The sequence below is a fragment of the Primulina eburnea genome, chromosome 16 (assembly GCF_022965805.1).
Source record: "Primulina eburnea isolate SZY01 chromosome 16, ASM2296580v1, whole genome shotgun sequence".
Taxonomy (NCBI): Eukaryota; Viridiplantae; Streptophyta; class Magnoliopsida; order Lamiales; family Gesneriaceae; genus Primulina; species Primulina eburnea.
In genome coordinates this window covers 6,992,656-7,007,835 of record NC_133116.1, presented here as the reverse complement: position 1 = coordinate 7,007,835, position 15,180 = coordinate 6,992,656, and the positions used below count along the sequence as shown (strand labels likewise).

Genomic DNA, 15,180 nt, shown 5'->3' with positions numbered 1-15,180 from the left:
AGACTATTCAGATCTATTTTTGTAAGAGTTTGGTCAAACTTAAAGTGATAAATAATATGTTTAGCATAAAAAATAATATTTTTTATTAATCGAATCGTGATGGAGATATGTCTCACAACTCATAAATAAATATATAAAATCATAAAATCTTAAAATCCACGTGTATCGAGTTTGGATTTTATTTTTTTTTGAAAAATAAATATAAAATCATACTTCCACGTGTTGTTGATTAGAGCTGGCCCAACACAAGATGAATGCGAGCTTTCTGAAGTTGGGCTTTTTGGAAATGACGAGGCCTATTATGATGCCCAGGTTTGGATCCGAATTGGGACGACCCCGTTAAAATATGTATATTTTTAAAAATTGAACATAAATTTTAATTTTGTAATCACGCAGAAAAATAGTTTTACATTGCAAAAAAAAAATAAATAAAAATAACAGATTAAGACTGAAATTCGAAAACATAGATGATCAAAATTATAAAGAGACAAACATACAAGGTTGATCTTCTATCTCATATTAGAAAAAAAATTAAAAAAAAATACTTGGGAGTATAATACATTAGTTTTCATTTAAAATGCATGGGACAATGGTAAAGAATGGTTTATTTCACCCTACCTTGTGAGGCACTGTCCCATGAGGTGATCAAAGGCCCAGATTTAAACACACATACACCCCATGAAGTGATCAAAGGCCCAGATTTAATCACTATGTAAAATCAATGGCTGAGATCCTGTGAGGACACTGTCCCCACAGGTAGCATCTACTCTACCGTAAAGAATCAACTTTACCTCATCTTTTGCCGATTATTGAATTAGGTTGGAGACACCAATAATATGAAGAATTCTTTAACCTAGCAGAATCATGCAAATATTGTTGAGCTAAAGATTTCAAGAACCTATACTCCAACTACTATTCCAATAATATAATCAATCACACTCTATATAAATGACATTTTAATTTCTCATGATCATCAGATATTATACAACATGGAAGAAGAGGGAAGCCTTGCAAGAATCTTTGTAGTGCTTTGTTGCATGTTGGCTTCATGGATTTTCATCCACAGATTGAAGCAGAGGAACGTAAAAGGTCCCAAAACATGGCCGTTCTTAGGAGCTTCCATCGAACAGCTGATGAATTACGACAGGATGCACGATTGGCTGGTCGAGTATTTGGCCAAGTCAAGAACAGTAGTGGTGCCAATGCCGTTCATGACGTATACATACATTGCAGATCCAGCCAATGTGGAGCATGTGCTGAAAACAAACTTCAGTAACTATCCAAAGGTGATGATGATGTAAACTCTAGTTTCAATTTTCAATGTCCTGCAAATGATCAAAGCAACAAAATAGTAATTATTTGTCTAGATTTCATTAGCAAATATTGATCAAAATCTAGCAGAATTCTCACAAATTTTATCTCAATCGAAGGACGACATGAAGAGATCTTGACAGATTGGAGATTTGAATGTATGTATAGCTTTTTCAAATGTATGAGCATTGTCCCCCAAAAATTTTGATATCATTTTCGTATTGCGTAACTGAGTCCTTCACGTAGACAAGAATGGTATTAACAGATTTTTTATTCGGTCTTCACGCTCAAAAAAATTGGCGAGGGAATGATATATTTTGTCTGCCTTGCCCCATTGTCCTGCAACTAAAAGACAGAACCGTTGGCGATTATCTAAATTTTATCTACAGAGGAGAATCTGTTTTTCCCTTTATATGTTACTTATAAAAAAAATATGTATATTGTTGAAGGGTGAAGTGTATCATTCATATATGGAAGTCCTGCTAGGAGATGGCATTTTCAATGTTGATGGGGAGCTCTGGAGAAAACAAAGGAAGACAGCTAGCTTTGAATTTGCTTCCAAAAATTTGAGGGATTTCAGTACAGTGGTTTTCAGAGAATATAGCCTAAAACTTTGTGCAATTCTAAGTCAATCAGCTCACAATAACCAGAAAGTAGACATGCAGGTAAAATAACCATTTTTGGAATTTTTTAACACATTTGTGGAATTAATAACAGAAAGGAAAACAAAAGAACTCATTTGGTTATTATTTTCAAATGGAAAACCAATCACTAAAATTGCATGCTCAAACTATCAAACAACTTGATTCTTGAAGTATGATTACGCAAAATTGTTCCGTATCAATCTGGTTGTGAAATTTTTTAAAAACTATCCTGCAATTTGAGCTTAAGATTATCAACTCTCCAGGAACTTTTGATGAGGATGACTCTTGACTCGATATGTAAGGTTGGATTTGGAGTGGAAATAGGCACTTTGGCTCCAGATTTACCAGACAATCAGTTTGCAAAGGCCTTTGATACAGCAAACATGATAGTGACTCTTAGATTCATTGACCCTTTGTGGAAAGCAAAGAAGTTCTTTAACATTGGATCAGAATCAGTGCTCGATCAAAGCATTAAAACGATCGATGATTTTACATACTCTGTCATCAGGACAAGGAAGGCAGAAATAGATGAAGCCAAAGGGAATAATAAAGATGACAAGGTAACTAGATTTCAACTTAGTCACAAACACAAAACAAGAGGCTCTTCTGATTTTCACAAATTCTTTTACTTGGTCTTGTGAATAAAAAAACTGCTAGATCAAGCATGACATACTTTCAAGATTCGTTGAACTGAGTAAAGATCCCGAGAGTAATATGACCGAAAAAAGCCTCAGAGATGTTGTCCTAAATTTTGTTATCGCCGGTCGTGATACAACTGCGACAACTCTTGCATGGGCGACCTATATGATAATGACTCACGAGACAGTAGCCAAGAAACTTTACTTAGAATTAAAAAAACTAGAAGAAGATCGAGCAAAAGAAGAAGGTATCACATTAAACAATTATCACAAAGAGGATCAAGAATCTTTCGACCAAAGAGCAGCACAATTTGCAGGGCTTTTGAACTATGACTCATTGGGAAAACTGTACTACTTGCACGCTGTGATAACAGAAACACTTCGATTATACCCAGCCGTTCCTCAGGTTAAGTATTTCTCAGTAAATCCCAAGCAAAACAATTATTATAATCGTAACAAACACTTCTTTTACAGGATCCAAAAGGGATTTCAGAGGACGATGTTTTACCAGATGGAACCAAAGTAAAGGCCGGAGGCATGGTGACATATGTCCCGTACTCAATGGGAAGAATGGAGTACAATTGGGGCGCAGATGCAGCTTCATTCAACCCTGAGAGATGGCTCAAAGACGGAATCTTCCAAAATATATCTCCTTTCAAATTCACTGCATTCCAGGTAAATCAAGCAAAAGCAAAATATATAGAACAACAAAAACTGATCCAAGCAAAATCCTAAAAAAGTAGACTAATCATTGACAAACAAAAGGAACCCGTGAATCTTTTCCTGAAACAATGATCCAAATCATCATTTTAAAGCCAAATCATCATGATAGTATCTCTGAATTCAGGCAGGACCAAGGATATGCCTAGGGAAGGACTCTGCATATCTACAGATGAAGATGGCACTCGCCATTTTGTGTAGATTCTATGAATTCAAATTGGTTCCAGGGCACACAGTGAAATACAGGATGATGACAATTCTATCCATGGCGGACGGATTGAAACTTAAAGTTTCAAGACGCCCAGAAGTTTCTTGACGGATTCATTTGTTGACTTCTAAATCACTCACAGTTCTTAAACTACTTTTTTCTATTACAACCAGATTGGATCTCAAGCTCGATTACCTTGGAATCACAAATTAAACCGATTCGAACAATGATCGAAGCAATCAAGAAACGAAATTGGAGCCATATTTCACTTTCTATTAGAATCGAAACATTTTAGTTCTACAATTGACACTTTGAATTCTATGTTTTTGAACGTGGTTTTGTAGTATTAATCATTCATGGTGAAATTCTCCTCTCCCCAAACATTTTTTGGTTTGAAAATCATTTTTTTAAATATTAAATATTTCGAAGTTTGAACGCCATAATATTAATTTTATGAATCTATCATCTGGTATATATAAGCCGACCGATGGCGCAAGGTGCAAAGTGCAAATTAATGAATTATAATTTAGCTTTCGCAAATTTTCAAATGAAACTGATGAAATCAAACCACACACGATTTGTGCAAGAGCACATTTTTCCCACTAAAAAAAAAACTAACATCATTTTATAAAAAAAAAATCGATGGAAATTAACATGAATATCGTATACAAATTGAATAAAAACATGATTCAATTTAGTATCTTTCATAGTTGATTTACTAACATTCTTTCTAATATATTAGTAATTAACGACCTTCTGACATTAATCACGAATGGCGAGGAATCGATTTGCACAATCCAAATGCTTAAGACCATCTCCAACCCTTGCTCCACAATGGAATTGCTCCATTGTGGAGCAAGGTTTTTCACTCCAATCCAGCACCAAAAATGGTGCTGGACTAGAGTTGTTCTAAGTCCAACTCTAGATGTGGCGCAGCACAAATCTTTTATTTTTTTTTAATTTTTTTATTTGTTTTTAAATTTATAAATATTTAATATTTTATTATATATTAATTATATAATTAATATTTTTATTTTTAAAAATTTTAAAATATTTTTCTCTTGAAACTTAAACTTTAATTTATATTTTTTTAAAACTTTTTTTAAAAAATTAAATAGATTTTAAATTAATTTAATAAACAACCAAATTATACTAGTACATTAAAATGATACATTTTACAGCATAATACGAAATAATTTTAAAAACAACAACAAACAAACAACAAAATTACGATACAAACAATAAAATTTATTAAATGATATTTAGTAATCTGGTAAACCAGATCATGATCCTCCAATATCGCCATTGAAATCTCATCTGTGTGTCATCCGTCGGATGAGATTACCAAAATCTAATCCTACGGATGTTACAAGGATGAGATCACCATTGGATGAGATTCCTTATCTATGCCATTGGATGAGATTCCTTATCTAATGAAATCTAATTCTATGGATGAAAAGATTTCGAGATAGGAAATCTAATCCATATTATCTTTATAAATTCTATATAAACTCTAATTCGTGGTATACATTTTTCAAACAATTTATATTAAAAGAAATGAATTCTTCATCAGGCTCATCGTCATTATCCGATAATGAAGATGAAACTACTAATTATTTGATCGTCGATAAAGCCATTGATGAGATTCAAGGAGCAATCATTAGCCATATTCATGCACGCAATACGATACTACACACCTACATCAATCAACAAGTTAACGAATGTCCGAGAAGAGGATCCATTCCAGGTCACATTGTAATTCACCGCGATAGAGAAATAGCCGATCAGAATTTGTTCAACGACTATTTTGCTGAAAATCCCAGATTTCATGAAGGTATTTTTCGACGACGATTTCGGATGTCTCGTCATCTATTCCTTCACATTGTGGATGGTGTCAAGAATCATGATAGCTACTTCATACAACGCAGTGATGGCTTGGGACGACTAGGGTTATCAACTAATCAGAAAGCAACAGCTGCAATTCGAATGTTAGCATATGCCATGGCCGCGGATGCGACCGATGAATACATCAAAATAGGAGAGTCAACTGCAATTGAATGCTTGCAACGGTTTTGTCGAGCAGTGGTGGAAGTTTTTGGAGCCCAATACTTACGAGCTCCAACAGCCAACGATGTTTGCTCGACTCTTGCATATTGGTAAACAACGAGGCTTTCCAGGAATGTTGGGAAGTCTGGATTGTATGCATTGGAAGTGGAAGAACTGTCCTACTGCTTGGGCTGGGCAATATTCAGGTCGAAGTGGGTCTCCAACAATTATTTTAGAAGCAGTGGCCGATTATGATCTGTGGATATGGCACGCATATTTTAGTATGCCTGGATCAAATAATGACATCAATAATTTAGAGGCATCCAATATATTTTCAAATTTGGCTCAAGGCATTGCTCCTCCTGCCAATTATACTATTTTTGACAAAGAATATCATACTGGCTATTACCTAGCAGATGGTATCTACCCAAAGTGATCAACTATTGTGCAAACTATCAGTAACCCACTTGGACCGAAAAAAAGATATTTTGCTATGAAACAAGAGTCGTGTAGGAAAGATGTGGAGCGAGCATTTGGTGTTCTTCAATCTCGATTTGCAATCGTGGCAAATCCAGCACGTTCGTGTCGTAAAAACAATTTGCATGATATAATGACAGCATGCATTATCATGCACAACATGATTATTGAAGATGAACGTGACCTCAGTGCACCAATTGAAGATGCAAGGGAAGCACCACTTGCCGATGTGGAAATGGTGGTCAATGACGAAAGTACAAGATTCAAAGAATTTCTCTCTCGGTATAAGAAAATAAAAAACAGAGATGCTCACTATGAACTACGAAATGCATTAATTGAGCACTTATGGGAAGAATATAATAATTCTAATATTTAATATTGTGCTTGTATCATATTTATTTCTTAAAATAAATATTTGTATCATTTTCAATGTTTTTTTAACTTTTATATATATATATATATATATATATATATATATATATATATATATATATATATATATATATATATATATATATATCGTTTTCAATGATTATATTGAAATAAAATATTTGTATCATTAAATAATTATTTTATTTATATAAAAGAATTAATCGATTTTCTAATAAATAATGAAATAATATAATTATATTTATTATGTTTAATTTTGTAATGAAATTATAAATAGTTATTATTGAATTAAAATTAATATTATAAGAATATTCTGAGAATATTCTTTTTTAGTGTAGAATGTAGTGTAGATAGGTTGGAGATGAATTTAGTGTTACACTATTGTAGTGCAGAATATAGTGCAGAATGTAGTGCAGTGGGTTGGAGATGGTCTAAAACAAATATGTTATATATATATATATATATATATATATATATATATATATATATATATATATATATAAATATATTTGTTTTTTGTCTGACAAAAACTTGTGTGAGACGGTTTGATGGGTCGTATTTATGAGACGGATTTCTTATTTGGGTTATCCATGAAAAAATATTATTTTTTATGCTAAGAGTATTACTTTTTATTGTGAATATGAGTAGGGTTGACCCGTCTCACAGATTAAGATCCGTTAGACGGTCTCACATGAGACCCACTCTTTTTGCCTTCTGATCAAGAAGTTCTCGGCACTTTTATAGGAGTTTATCCAATAAATTCAAATGAAATAAGTGAAATTATTGAAAGAAATTCTCGTTTTCCTAATTAAATTTCGAATCACAAATTTATTAATCAAGTTGATGCAAATTGAAGGGGCGTTTGCTCAATTGCTTGTATGGAAGTTGAAAAAAAGGCCCAAATAATAACTAAATGGAAAAACCTCTAACAAATGGGTTTCTGAAATAGGTGGTATTATTATTGGTGACATGTAAATCTTGTTTATATGAACTTCATCGAGACTGATGTTTCACACAAATTTCACCAGTGTCTGTGTGTGTTTTTTTATATCACCTATCGAGAAACAAAACATAATGTTCTATAGGTGACAGATTCACACAAATTTTACATAGCTAATATGCAAAAAAAAAATCGAGTTTCTCCTCTCAAACGAGTGTCTGAGTTGGTGGAGTAAATGAACGACCAATCAGGAATTCGATTTTTCTTACTAACATCTTCTCGATCGAGTTTGTTACATAGAGCTTGCACAATATTGTTTATCTGGCTAGTGTGGTTTGCAAACTATTATGTTAGCACAGTGGTTTACCCATTGCGCACCGAAAGGTAACGACTACGGGTTCCAACGTCACTAAAAAAAAAGTCGAGTTTCTCGATTTCAATATTATTATTTCAAGAATTTGATTTTTAAAAAATAAGAATTACGATATTGTTTTAGACAATCTGAAATTGTGCCTCTAACAAACCCTGGGCTCGTTTATTTCTTCCAATTTTAAAAAATTGTGTCTTTGGTATTAAATTATTGTGTTCATACTTCATATATACATGATTTTAACAAGGGATTTTTCGCTTATCATTGGTAGAATCCAAAATTAATAATCATGTGCGCAACCATACCATGCCCATGTGCTGGTTTGACATTATATAATTTGTCTAAACGTAAGTTTGATATTGGTACAACACAAAAATTTATGTAAGACGTTTTCATAAGTCAATTTTATAAGAAAAATATTCTATTTTTTGGTCACCAATGAAAAATATTAATTTTCATGTTAAAATATTACTTTTTATTGTAAATATGTGCATGATTGGTTTGTCTTACAGATAAAGATATGTGAGATTGTCTTATAAGATATTTACTTTTTTTGTACAAACATATTTTAGGTATGGTCAATGTTATGCAGATTAATATTTTATGAACAAACCCATAGATTAAATCGTTGTGGGAAATACAAAATATGAGTATTTCTTAAATTGGAGAATTTGTTATAATTAAATCTCGGATCCAAAATTCAATCTTAATTTTGAAACTTTGGTATCAAATAGATCCTAAAATCATCGGCATAAATATGTGCATTTTGGATATTAATCAATTTTGTTAAATTCTATATAAAACTTAGGCATATAAGCTCATATTTTATAAAGAAATAAAAAAATTGTATATAATTATATTATTTTCATTTAATTATTGAGTGTTGGATACAGCCTTGAATTCACGTTCAAATTAGATGATAAGGCCTCTTTATAAATGAGGTAGTTTCGATTATTTTAACCAGAAAACGTGCCTAACGAAATTATGGCAGACAAAAGGAAAAATCGCACGTTAGAAGTTGATATTTGTCGAATAAAAGTCTGGTTTTTTTTATAGAAATACTTTTCTGTTGATTAGTTCTTTTCTCTTAAGCATTCTCTCTCCGAATTGCAGTAAATGTTGACATTAGATCATAATGATCTCTAGCTTTCTTTCATACTCAATATGTGGATATCATCTCAACAATGTTCACATAAATATCGATAAAATCAATTATATATATATATATATATATATATATATTTGGAGAGGACGACCTCTCGCTACGACCATCGGATAAATTTAGATGAGTTATAGTCTATATACGTTCATGTTTGGAGCAAAATCAACATCGATACTTTAACTTCGAGAACAAATTTTGTCTATTAAGACGAAGAGTGTGTTCGGACTCACGATACTCTTGTTATCACCGCCGCCCGGTGGACGGCAGCTCAGATATACATGAATGCAATGTATGGTATACTACTACATTAATGCAAGATGAAGTAGTACCCATATATTATGTGCAAATGTCTTTCCAAAAAGTGATAAAGTTATGCAAAAGGGTTCAAAAAAAATTAATAGTTGAAAATATAAAACAATTGTTTGGTAGACAATTAAATTAAAAAGAAAAGGAAAAACAATTTATCGTAGAAGAGCGTGAGGCCGTATTGGAATGGTTGGTTGGATATTTAATTGTGGAGACCCGAAAAAGCATCCAACGGCTCATGTGGTAGTTAAAGAGAGCATGCAAATCCACAAAACATTGCGCTATCTTTTTGCCTTTTTTCTGACCAAAACTTCCACCGATTGCGGCAATCATGGGTTTCCCTCTCCAACTAGTAATATTTTATTTCTTTATATGATATTAAATTGCCAGAAACTTATGGGGAACGGTCTCACGAGTCATATTTGTGAGACGGATCTCTTATTTGGGTTATCCATGAAAATGTATTACTTTTATGATAAGAGTATTACTTTTTATTGTGAGACCGTCTCACGGATCTTAATCCGTGAGACGGGTCAACCCTACTCATATTCACAATAAAAAATAATACTATTAACATAAAAATTAATAATTTTTCATGGATGATCCAAATAAGATATTCATATCACAAATACGACCCGTGAGACCGTCTCACACAAGTTTTTGCCTTATTGTGAATATCGGTATGGTTGACCCGTCTCATAGATTATGATCCACGAGACGGTCTCACATGAAACTCACTCTATTACATTATTTAAGATGATGGGTATTTTAAGTTTTAGGGTAAATTTTATGCATCTGAAATGAATTTCTTTTAATGAACAAAGTCAAGATTTTATAATAGTTGTGTATAAAAAGTGACTGTCATTTTTGTTTATTCGGTATCTAATTCCATTACGAATTAATCAACGCATTTTCTTGCATTGTAATAATAATTAGCACGGATAATTAAGTCGCTAACGGCGTGTTCAAATTAATTAGATCTCAAATTATTGAAGTCAACTTTATATTTTTTTTCCATGTAACAGAAATTGAAGAAATTCTCGTGATTCGAATTAAACCAAAGTAGTGCAATCATATTGGCATTCACAAAATTGCACGTTAATTAAATTGTCAATGATAACAATTTTCAACTTGAAATTTCAATTGAAGTAAAATTTACTTTCACGTAATATTCAAAATAAAGCATTGTACAAAACCCTGATGATAAGTGGCTCAATTACCATTAAATTACTCATAATCCTCGTCGTTAATCGTTACTTTAACTTAAAAATAACTTCTTTAACGTGCTAAATCAGAGTTGTGATATTTAAGATTGAATTATTTAAATTAAATGGAATATCTTTTAAAAAATTATAAACTTCAATCAAGAAATAAATATGATCAAAAAACATTTGGCATTATTTCATAATTGTTGGATACTTTGATTGATCATTTTTTATTAGGGTTTTTTTTTTGTCATTTACGATATTTGATTCGGTATTTGAATGTTTCGTATATTTGTCCATATAAAATTGTAAGTGTCGACATACAACTAAGAGAATATCTATGCTGTTTTGCAATAAGATAATATAGTAAAAACTAGCCCGTGACAAGAATTTTTTAAATGTGATATCATAATAATCTGCGCTCGTACGATGTATATAGAAAATAAAATTATTCATGTTTAATATTTGTTTGTTATTCGGGAACTTTTCACTTTTCATCATATACTTTTGTCTACTTTTTCTTTTTTTGGTTATTTATATAGTAGAATTTCTGTTTAAATGTTATTTTTCTATTTTAGTTATTTTCATATATGAACACCGTTACATGGAATGTCGTCCTCACTCGCCATGCAAAATAACTAAAAATTTACGAATAATATTTAAAATAAAAATATTTTTAAAAATTATTTATAACAATTCTAATGTCATACAAAAACTTGTGTGAGATGGTCTCACGGGTCTTATTTTGTGAGACGGATCTCTTATTTAGGTCATCTATGAAAAAATATTATTTTTATGCTAAGAGTATTACTTTTTATTGTGAATATCAGTATGGTTGACTCATCTCACAGATAAAAATTCATGAGACCGTCTCACACGAGACTTACTCCTAATATTAGTACTCAGATCCCATTTAACCAATTTTATTATTATTATTAGACAGAAACCAAATCTACTTTATTGATTCTGTTACTATAAAACTTGGCTTTGCTTTCACGAGTCAACAAATCTAATTATTGATTATTTCCCTTGATTCTTCAGTAGCAGAATGACCAATTATCAGCGAATGAAAATTACAAAGAAGAACTCTGTAAACATACATAGAATCCAAAATGGACACAGTCGATAGTGACGCAACATTGACGTATTAATGACACCATAAAAGCAGCTTAAACCCTATTCTCTTTTATTCAAAATTTACTTTGATCTTTCTATAAATTTAAAACGGAACAAAAAGAGTAAAAAGAAACGACAGAATCAGTCGAAAAATACGCACTAAGATCCAAAGACAAAGAGAGAGCATGTGAGGTCCTCTGCTGAATATCCGGTGTTGGACCCTATCTTTTCGAAGGCACACTGCTAACTGTGCGAGTTGTCACTAAATTTATCACCAAAATAAGACAAACAACGCCTCGTATCCTAGGTTACACGATTTTTCTCTTATATATGATTATGATGTCACGTTAACTATGATTTATTGAAACCTTTTCATAATCCCAGGATCGACTCGCTTATTATGAATATCGCTCTTGGAATCGATGGGTCCAAATGTTGAGATTTTCAAGTCTATACATACAACTATCAAATACTTATTACAACCAATGTGAGATACTCAACAAAAAAATTGTCGTCGTTGTGTTTTAACTTAATCTTTTTTTAATGAAGTCATTCCATTAAAAGAGGTAAAAAGAGTTACAAATACAAGTAAACTAGGCATCTTTAGGTGATACGCATTGATACCCCTAGTAGGATCCGGGTCATAGTCAGGGTCGATTTCAGGAGTATCCGGGTATAACTCCTCTTCCCGGATGGTATAACTCCTCTTCCCGGATGGATTGGTGTTGTACGCAATTCTTTATTATTTACCCGGGCTCTCATAGAGTTGGTCGGGTGCTTCTCTCCTGACCGGGTAGTGTTTTCCAGTTGCATATCCACTTTGGCAACCTCGAAAATAGCGTTACCTCGACAAGTGAGCCACACTTGAGTATAATCATTACATGCCATCTAATCTGCCAGAGCAACTTGGGCTTGGAGTGTCCGAGAAGTCATCAGAAGCTAGGAAGGTAAACCGACTTAGTAGATGTCACGGAAATCGAGGAAACTACCCATTCCTCCCCTATAAATAGCAGGTATTAAATTCATTTAAGAGAGAGACTCTTTGAACTAAAAGTATTGTTCACATATATTCGCATATATATTGCTTAATTTCTTCTTTGCCTGCTGATTTAAGCATCGGAGTGGTCACGTCGGACACCCCTCCGGCGCCCATTCACGAGTTCATCTTCTTGTTTGCAGGTCAAGATTGAAGCCATATACCTTGTTCATTTTCCTAAACAACACTACAAATACTTGATTCGATCCGGTGGAGCACCCGACCCTGCTCATCTATTTCGCCTGGATCGCATCACGCATAAAATCGAAACACTGCAATCTACTTATGTCCAACTAGAAAACAAACTAGATGAAAAATGTAAACATCTGTAAGTATGAATCTGAATCTTTCTTAGTATTTCTTCAACCTGTGGTTTTTCAGCTTCAAACATTACTTTGTTTCGCAAATTCCAGACATGGTAAATTGTCGATACAAGAGTCGTGGCTCTCATTCTATTCACTGTAGACTTCCCTACGTACGTCTGTCGAAAAGCTTTCAGAATCTATGTTGGGGTACCTATAATCTTCTTCATGCCTAGCCACTGCCGCACACCATCCCAATCAATTTCAAGATCCCTGCACTTGAAGTATAGGTGTGTTTTCGATTTCTCGAATTCCTGGCAAAGCACGCAATGTTTGTCTTCAACAAACCCAAGTCGATCATGTGTTAGCAACTTGCGATGAGCAAATATATAATATAATGAATATATTTAAATTTTAAATATTATTATAAAAAAGTTGTTATATCAAATATTTATGTATATTTGAGATAAAACTTAAATGATGATAAAAAAATTCTGTCATTAAATTGATTTATTTATCTTGTTTAAGTGAAACTATTATTAAGAAAAATATAAAAATCGTATATTATTTTGTTTATCAAAATTTTAAACAATAAATAAATATTTTTCCAATTTTCAAATTTTTTATCATTTATTAAAAATTTAACTATTTTTTGGACATGTATAAAATATTTGTATTAAATTTCTATTGAGATACATATATTAAAGTTCTATTATGATACATAATAATAATAATAATAATAATAATAATAATAACAACAACAGTTTATGAACATTTAATATACCGAAAATTAACAACATTCTTTTAAGAAGTTGAAAAACCTAATATTATATTAAAAATTTATATTTTATTTAGTGTGATATAGAGTAATAAAAACTAAATATATAAAAGTAACAAACAACTCAAAACCATGATCGAAATTAAATAGAATGATATAAATACATGTACTTAAATGTAATTTAAATTTTCAAGTAACATCAAATTTAAATTTAAATTTAAATTTTAAAAAAAAATGAAAAAGATTTCACATTTAACTAAGTATTTATTTGTTATTTTTGCAAATATTTAATATGGTAGGTGATTATATTAATAGTGAAGATATATGTGTGTGTGTGTGTGTTTCACTTATTCCAAGACGTACGATTTGATTATTCCATATACTTGTGAACACTATAAAATTAAAATAATATAAATAACACCCCTAAATAAATAAAAATAAAATATATGGAAAAAATTAATAATCTCTTGATATTGGACAATACATTTTAACCTGAAATCTCTATTATTTCCATATATGTAGGTAGAAAATATCATTGAAAAAACTTAAAAGTAGTTTATGTTTACAATAGAGTTCAGTTTCAATTTGAATAAAAAATATAATTCATAAATTACATTTATATTGATATAAAAATGAATTAAATCCAAATTTGAACTATTAAGGGAATTGATATAATAAATGCAAGTAATAATTGAAGTTTATGTTTTCAAGTTCACATTTGATTTTATTTTTTGAAAAAAAATAGAGAAATCTTTATAAAAAAAAAATCAATAAAAATTGCATATAATTAAATGCTTTCAATAATTTATTGTAACACATCTATTTTGAGATTCATGATATATCCTTTTTTTTTTTTGTGTGTGAGTTAATTTCTAAGTGAACAAATGGGATTTTTATATTAAAAATTGATAAGGTTGGCACTTAAAAATTGTACTTATTTTACTCGATCGCAATGGTTCTCGACCCATGTGCCCCCTATCATACTGTACTGCATTTTCTTAATAAAAGGGAAAGCTTGGTTTCGTTCACAGTCGTACTTTTCATATGCCCATATTCTTTGTAATTAATGAGGGAATTCCTTTTCTTTTCATTTCCTGATTTAAAAATCTCACCATGTTAGTCTATTTCTACTTGCGGTAATTCTCCCTATATCTCGATATCATTCGATCATGTGACTTTTTTTATATTTTATATATGGAAATTAGCATCACCTATCGATTATTTATTGACTATGATTTCATCAAAGGAAGAAATAATCCAAACCTATGATAGAAAAATTCAATCTCGCATATATTTAATTAACATGTATCAGTATTATGTGTCACCTTGACCTAAATAGAATATTTGTCTCATAAATTTGACTCGTTAGACCGTCGAACAAAAATTTTTGTGATATATGTATATATATACACGGAATAGCAGTGCCTGCAGGGGTGCATCCAAGGGCCCAATTTTTTTTTTTAGTTCCCCCCCCATAAAATGAAATCCTGGCCCTTGATATGGTGTGGGGGCAGTGCCCACACCCAGCATC

General features: G+C 31.5%; 2 protein-coding genes and 1 long non-coding RNA gene across 3 annotated transcripts; 2 read left to right on the top strand and 1 right to left on the bottom strand.

Annotated features, from left to right (window-relative positions):
* The first annotated feature begins 781 nt into the window (after positions 1-781).
* On the top strand, positions 782-3,710 carry LOC140817485 (cytochrome P450 704B1). Its single transcript, XM_073177199.1, has 6 exons — positions 782-1,286; positions 1,761-1,976; positions 2,219-2,515; positions 2,613-2,999; positions 3,068-3,268; positions 3,441-3,710. The coding sequence occupies exons 1-6, from the start codon at positions 990-992 to the stop codon at positions 3,627-3,629; spliced, it is 1,587 nt and encodes a 528-aa protein (XP_073033300.1). The 5' UTR covers positions 782-989; the 3' UTR covers positions 3,630-3,710.
* On the bottom strand, positions 1,132-3,951 carry LOC140817486 (uncharacterized). Its single transcript, XR_012114776.1, has 3 exons — positions 3,717-3,951; positions 3,102-3,257; positions 1,132-1,325 (listed from the first exon to the last, which is right to left on the bottom strand). It is a non-coding gene; the product is annotated as an uncharacterized lncRNA (long non-coding RNA).
* Positions 3,952-5,078: 1,127 nt separating this feature from the next.
* On the top strand, positions 5,079-6,420 carry LOC140817379 (uncharacterized). Its single transcript, XM_073177034.1, has 3 exons — positions 5,079-5,677; positions 5,850-5,986; positions 6,071-6,420. Exons 1-3 carry the CDS (start codon positions 5,079-5,081, stop codon positions 6,418-6,420), a joined length of 1,086 nt encoding a protein of 361 aa, XP_073033135.1.
* The last annotated feature ends 8,760 nt before the right edge of the window (positions 6,421-15,180 follow it).